The 7,162-nt window shown below is 33.3% G+C and overlaps 1 protein-coding gene across 1 annotated transcript; it reads left to right on the top strand.

The window, feature by feature from the left end:
• Positions 1-255: 255 nt before the first annotated feature.
• On the top strand, positions 256-1,512 carry GJA3 (gap junction protein alpha 3; the record flags this gene model as incomplete). The annotated part of the gene is made up of 1 exon (XM_082245247.1): positions 256-1,512. One exon carries the CDS (start codon positions 256-258, stop codon positions 1,510-1,512), a length of 1,257 nt encoding a protein of 418 aa, XP_082101373.1.
• Between the last annotated feature and the right edge of the window lie 5,650 nt (positions 1,513-7,162).

The raw sequence follows: 7,162 nt of genomic DNA, 5'->3' as shown, positions 1-7,162 counted from the left end.
TGTACTGGAGTTTGAAAGCTTGCTCCTTTGATGGTAAGTCTGAGCAGTAATGGCTGGGAGTGTTTTAGCATTGCCAAAGCAATGAGGCAGTACAGGATGTCCTTGTAAAGATAGAAGATTTACAAAAGGCATTCAAATATATTGCCTTCACTTTTTTATAAGTCCTCAAATAAAGAATTTGAATTGTTTTTACATTTATATAACTGACGTGTTCCATATCTACCTGTTGATTTTTCAGAATAGAAAGCAGAAACAATGGGTGACTGGAGTTTTCTGGGAAGACTATTAGAAAATGCACAAGAACACTCGACTGTTATTGGAAAGGTCTGGTTGACCGTTTTATTTATCTTCAGAATATTGGTTTTAGGAGCAGCAGCAGAAGAAGTGTGGGGGGATGAACAGTCTGACTTTACTTGCAACACCCAGCAACCAGGTTGTGAAAATGTCTGCTATGACAAAGCCTTTCCAATTTCTCACATTAGGTTCTGGGTACTCCAAATTATTTTTGTCTCTACACCCACCCTCATTTACCTGGGCCATGTCCTGCACATTGTGCGGATGGAAGAAAAGAAAAAAGAGAAGGAGGAGGAGCTAAAGAAGTGCATTAAAGATAATGATGAGAAGGAACTGCTCCTCAGAAAGGGTGTTGAGAAGAAGGAGAAACCCCCAATCAGAGATGAAAGGGGTAAGATAAGAATAGGAGGTGCACTCCTCCGCACTTATGTCTTCAACATTATTTTCAAAACTCTGTTTGAGATTGGCTTTATCGTAGGGCAGTATTTCCTGTATGGTTTTGAGCTAAAGCCCCTCTACCGTTGTAACCGTTGGCCTTGCCCTAACACTGTGGACTGTTTCATTTCCAGGCCGACAGAAAAGACCATTTTCATTATATTTATGCTTGTAGTGGCTTGCGTGTCTCTTTTGCTGAATATGTTAGAGATATATCATCTGGGGTGGAAGAAACTCAAGCAAGGTATGACTAACAGATATATTCCGGACCCTGCTTGCAATAAAGCAGATCCTCCTAGTCCACTGCCACGAACTGCTCCGCCAAATATGGCTTTCCCGCCGTATTATACTGACGCAGCTGCTGCCCCTCCGACCATGCAACATGTATGCGCTAGGTCACCCATGTCTGATTTTAAGATGGAATCACTAACAGAAGAGCCTCTTGACCCATCCTACTTCAGCGGCCATCTTGATCATCATACTTTAGCTAATGAACAGAATTGGGCCAACCTGGCAGTGGAGAGAGAAAGAAAGCCTGGATCCAGCATTGCCAGTGCATGCAGTGCAACAACTTCTGCTCCAAGCAGTGTAAGAAATGGAGAGGCATGTGAGGCACCAGTGGTGTCAGGAAGTGGAACCAATTCAAGAGCAGAAGCGGATGACATACCAGCCACAACCACTGTTGAGATGCACCAACCTCCCGTGTTGATAGACACAAGGAGGCTCAGCAGGGCAAGCAAATCAAGTAGTAGCAGAGCTAGGTCAGATGACTTAGCTGTGTAGCAATGGAGCTACCAACAAGGAGAGAACCAAAGCTAACAGTGGAGGAATTCACTGGATATATGATAAGAAAGAAGTATGAAAGAGAACCATATTATGATGACTTCTTGAGTGCCACTGGTGGTTGTGTTTAGCCACCTCTGCCACTGAATGAGTCTCAAAAACTATCACATGAAAATTAAACAAGAGCTAGAGAAACAACAATTAAGGTGGCAAAGGCAGTTCTTAATCTTGTTATCCTTAGACCGAAGTTTGCTGTTATTGCACACTGTGAGTTGTAGGTAGCACTTTGTTGTTTTAGAAATTAGGCGTTAGAATTTTCAAGTGGATAGCTGATCATTTGCCTTTCTTAACTGCAGCAAAACAATTCACAGAACAAATTCAAAATGAACACCAAATATTAAGCTTCACAAAAAATGAGGCAGAGGAGAGAAAATTAAATTACCTGAGAAGTAAACAGTGAGATGGATATAAATTAGTGCAACAAGTCATGTGTTGTATAGAAGGGCTTAAAAAGTATGTTTTTGTTCCATTCTACATCAGTTAAGGCACAACCTTTCTATATTATAAGCCCTTTTACTGGCTGCATTTTACATGCAATGTACAGTACTAAGTTGGCTTATACCTTAATGTTTAAAAGACACACAGCATAACAAAGTGATTTTTTAATTCATTAGGTGATAGTGTGCTTTGTAAACATGTCTTCACAGTAATGTAATTTATCTGTGTATAAGATAAAATATAAAAAACATGCCGAGCCCATTGATTTCTGTTTGTGTATAAGATAATGCTATCTTGTTTGCCGTCTTTTAAATGCCATAAGAATAGGTAATGCTCTCTTCAGAATTTGAAAAAATCTAATATGCAGACCCTTGTTGCTTAGCTAAACCCTTATTAATAGCCTAGTGGTAGATTTTATCATGTAACCAATCAACTTCTGTTTTTTTAATGCCCCCATGTGAGTATTGTGAACAAATGTTATTATGAAAATGACTGAATTTGAAGTCCCCCCATTTATTAACAGATTAACATACAAATATTACTACTTAAAACCATGCTACGTCAAGTATATGTTAACCATATGGTTGACATGTTAATATAATTCAAAAATATTTTTCAATATTTTTAACTCTGCACCAGTCAGTATACTAGTACTTGGTGACCCTGCCATGAAGGTTTTTGTTCAGCCACATCCTGTTATAGGGTCACTCTGTCCCTGTTTTTCAATTTCGCTCCAACATTGTCACCCTATCATATGAGCTTCTAATGGAGACAACAAGTGGCTGTTTCAACACACATTATGTGGGCAAGGTCCACTGTTGTCACCATTGGGAAACACACCCTGAGAAATGCTATAAAACTATTGTTGGATTGCATTTAGACAGGAAAAATGTGACAAATCTTGCTAGATTGCAGTTCACAAACTCTGCAGCAAATCAAATTGGGGTAAATTATGTTTTCAAACATGGCTATTTGTGGGGCTAATAAGCAGGCTAATGTCAAAGGCAAGGCGTAGGAAGCATTTAATCTCCATTAGGGAACATAGACATGCACATTGCCACATCACATGGGTGTGAATGGGCCTATACTTACAAAATGGCTTCTGTGAGTCCACCCATGTATAGAATGGGGCAAGATTATCCATTTCTTTATATATTGGCTCTTGTAACTCTGCTGATTATGGGCAGGGGCACAGTATTATAGGTCATTCTTTATTTCTGAAGGTGAACCTGCTAAGTTTTCTGCTAAAACTTGGCTCATGAATCCTGGAGATACACTGTGAATCCAAACTTCAGCAGCACTGAAATGCAACGAAGGCTGGAAAATTTTGAAACAGTTATTTCATTAAATCGATATGACAATAGTTTATGATTCATAGTGCACAGAGCAAAAAAAAATGTCCTTCAATCAGGGTTTACATCTACTTTAAATATACTTAAAAAGTCACAGTCATTTTAATAAACACAAAGTCGCTGGGGAATAAAGGGCAAACAGGATTATTTATAGGAAGACATTCTGATATTCTTTTAAACTTAGAGCACTGCCAATAATAGCAATGTTTAGTAACCCATAGCAACTAGATTTAACTTTTGCTCAGTTCAGTGTCCTCCATACCATGAAAGATAACTGCTAATAATGTGGCTATGATATATGACTTATTGCAGTCATATAGACTTCAAACTTAAAATAGAGAACAGGGTGAAAAATATAAATTAGCAAGAAAAAAAGTTTACCAATTATTCTGATGTACAGCTAAACATGGAATATAATTAATCAAATAATACTGAGGGCAACTATTTTCTCATTTCACTTTCATAGCACTTAAATGGCATTTAAAAGGGGCATAGACAAAACTAAAAGTAATTATATATGCTTAACTGATATTCAGTTGGGGTTTTTTTTTTTCAAATATTGAACATAAACACATAATTATTATTCAAACACCAAGATTATGAAGAACACAGTTTTATTAGGTTGTCTTGTGTTATTGTTGCTGAATTAACAATAGGATGTGAACTTTGCTTTTTTTCTGTTTGAGTTGGACTAACACATATTTTAAGTCAGCAGGACAATCTGCAACATTTCAGGGAAACTCTGCCACTCTTAATACAACATAGTTTACATAGTTTAACAACTGTACATAATTTTTCACTTTATTACATGTCTGAGATGTAAAGTTAACGCTTTGTTAGCTGTATGTATTTTTAAGCACAAATGGAAATATAAGCAGTACATTTCCACAAACACATAAAACTTGGAGTCATTTGTCACATTTCCTGTTACTCCTCAGTTGTAAATTTTAGGAAATCTTACCAGGTAAGCTTTATATTGGCTGTTTTACTAAGGGTAAAAGGGAAATTAAAGAAACCTGGTAAACCTTTAGTAAATCAGCCCGAAGTGTTTTACCCAATACTGCAATTAAGTTTTTATTGCAAAGCTACATTGAATTAAAATGTAAAAAATGTTGCAAAGAGGCATATAGGAACAATATTCAATAATCATAAACTATTCATTTGCTCATCCAAAATATATTTATTCTCTTTAAAACATAATTATGAATTACAACTGGCATAGATCTTATATTCTGCCATCTAATAACTTTATTAATGTTAATCCAGGATATATAAGTTCATAGATGGTAATGTAAATCTAGTGAAAAAAAACACTGTTTTCACGATACTGAAAAAAATGAATTGTATGAAAATCAAAATCATCCTCTTACTATAAATAGACATCAATCCTGACTTTCTTGAGTACACAAAAAAGCTAATCTTATAGGGATGTTTATTATTTTTGTTAACTTGAATGTATTGATTGACCTAATACTTCAACATGTTTACATACAAGATATGCACATCCTATTATAATGCTTTTTTTTATTTTGCAATATCATTTAATGTATACAACAGTACATTTCATGTGTCTTTTTTGTTTTAAAATGTACTCCATTTTTTTCAATAACTGTACTCTAGCAACAAGTACTTGATAAACATATTGGTATCTAATCAAATTAGGAAGCTGAAAGACTAATTTGAAAATGAACATTTTAAAAATATAAAATAAAATAAAGTACAAATAAAAAAGTAAATAGAATGAGTCTAAATAAACTTGTAAGCATAGTGCTAACTAATTTAATAATGAGCTGATAAGTACTAGTATGTAACAGAACAGAAAGAAGAAAAATAGCTGTGTACTACAACCAGTCTCAATAAATAGATTTAAAACAGACTTGGTTACATGTTTGTAAATGAGTCCAGGGTGTTCTGTCAAACAGTCTGTTCATCCTATTGCATTGTTTTTATAGATATCATAAAAAGGAAGATCTACAACTCACAGCTTTATGTTAATAGTTTGGTATGGTACAGTAACAGCAGTACAATACAGAAAGTGTAAGGCATTAATTCTAAGCAATGCTTTTGGTTACAATGAAATTACATATTCTGCCACAGTACACCCTCCATCAATCAGATATTTTATAACTATATATTAGTGCATTGAGATGTCATATAGAATTTGAATGATCTTTGTGGCAGAATACTGTTCAGAAGACATAGCTACCAATGCTGCCAGAATTAATATAGAGAGAGCTTGTAGCAACCGAAGACAAAATCTATATACACATATGCATTGCTAAACTGAAAATGGATGTCTTCTAAATAAAATAAAAAAATAATGTATCATTAAACATTTTTAAGGTAGATTTCTGGCCCTGGATAGAAATTACTGTCAAGTTTTTTTTCAGATCAGTTGTCTTTAATACACAACGGAGGCTGATGTTACTTTTGGATAAAACTCTCAAACATTTAAAAAAATATCCTTCAGGCTTTGTGTATAGGTGGGCTGTTTAACCATATCTACCATATTATATCAAGGGGTGATTTACTAAAGGCTTGTCAGACCTATGTAGTTGTGTTTTATTTATCAAAAATACCCTTTTTTTTCCACATTTCCCTGTGAGTAGATTAGCTATTTGAAGAAAACACAATTTGCTGATCTGTCAGACCTTTTAGAAATTACTTACCAAATTGTAATTTTTTTTAAAAAATAATATCATAGAAAGAGTTGCACTTATAAAATTATAAGACATCACATTTATGTTCCCAACCATTTAAAAATTTCTGGTCAGTTCAATTCTGTTTAACGCATTTTTCTGCCATTCAACCTATTTTGTAAATATACATTTACCAAAAATATGCATATGCTTAACTTATTTCCAATAAGCATATTTTTGTTTCTGACTATTTTTAATCAGGTCAGGGCAATTCTGTTATATACATTTTGCAATCAATTATTTCATAATGCTATATTTACAAAAATGTGCTTCTGTATAATTACTTTCCACTATAATTAATATTTAGTATTTTTCCCTAAGGAGAACATTTACAAAGGACACTCAGCTTCACTACAATCAAGGGAACAATTTCAAAAATAGAAAAACATTAAAATTACTTTAAATAAATTTATATTTTTTACTATGTGCACACACACACTGACACAAATGAAAATAATACATATTTTATTTGATTTTCCAAGAAAAATTCACTAACAGGACTAGACACATGATTACAAGGAAAGGAAAAAAATTGGTCCTGTATAAAATAAAAATCCTTTTTTTTGTTTATTCGCTTCTGAAATTAAGATTTAATTTTTAAAATGTTTAAGCTTTATTTGCACCAGTAATATTGTGACATGTTTAAAAGTTTATATTTATTTGATTTCTAATTTGCACATCTGAAAAAGGTACAGATTTTACTGTTTACATTGGTAAGTTAAATTAAACAGTATTTCTTTTAAAATGTGTTGATGCTAAAATGAAATGCCTTAAAACAGACCTCTTCCAATTTAGACAGTACTTTAAGCACACAAAACAAACAAAACAAATTTGTTGCACCATAAGTTTAATGTGTTTTTTTTTTTTGCTATATGTTTTTTTTTTAGGTACATTATAAAATGCACCCAATATATCAAAGTAGTAATTGGTTTAGTAGATTATATTTTGGGGACTGTGTCTACTAGCAATGTTTCTTCAAAAAAAAAAAAAAATATATATATATATATATACAGTATATATATATATATATATATATATATATATATATATATATTACCAAATTTTGCTTGACAGCTATTTGTAGATATGATAGAAATAACA

This window comes from Pelophylax lessonae (assembly GCF_965119305.1).
Source record: "Pelophylax lessonae genome assembly, chromosome: 2".
Lineage (NCBI taxonomy): Eukaryota > Metazoa > Chordata > Amphibia > Anura > Ranidae > Pelophylax > Pelophylax lessonae.
Note: the sequence above shows the minus strand (reverse complement) of the source record. Positions and strands in the feature narration are given on the sequence as shown.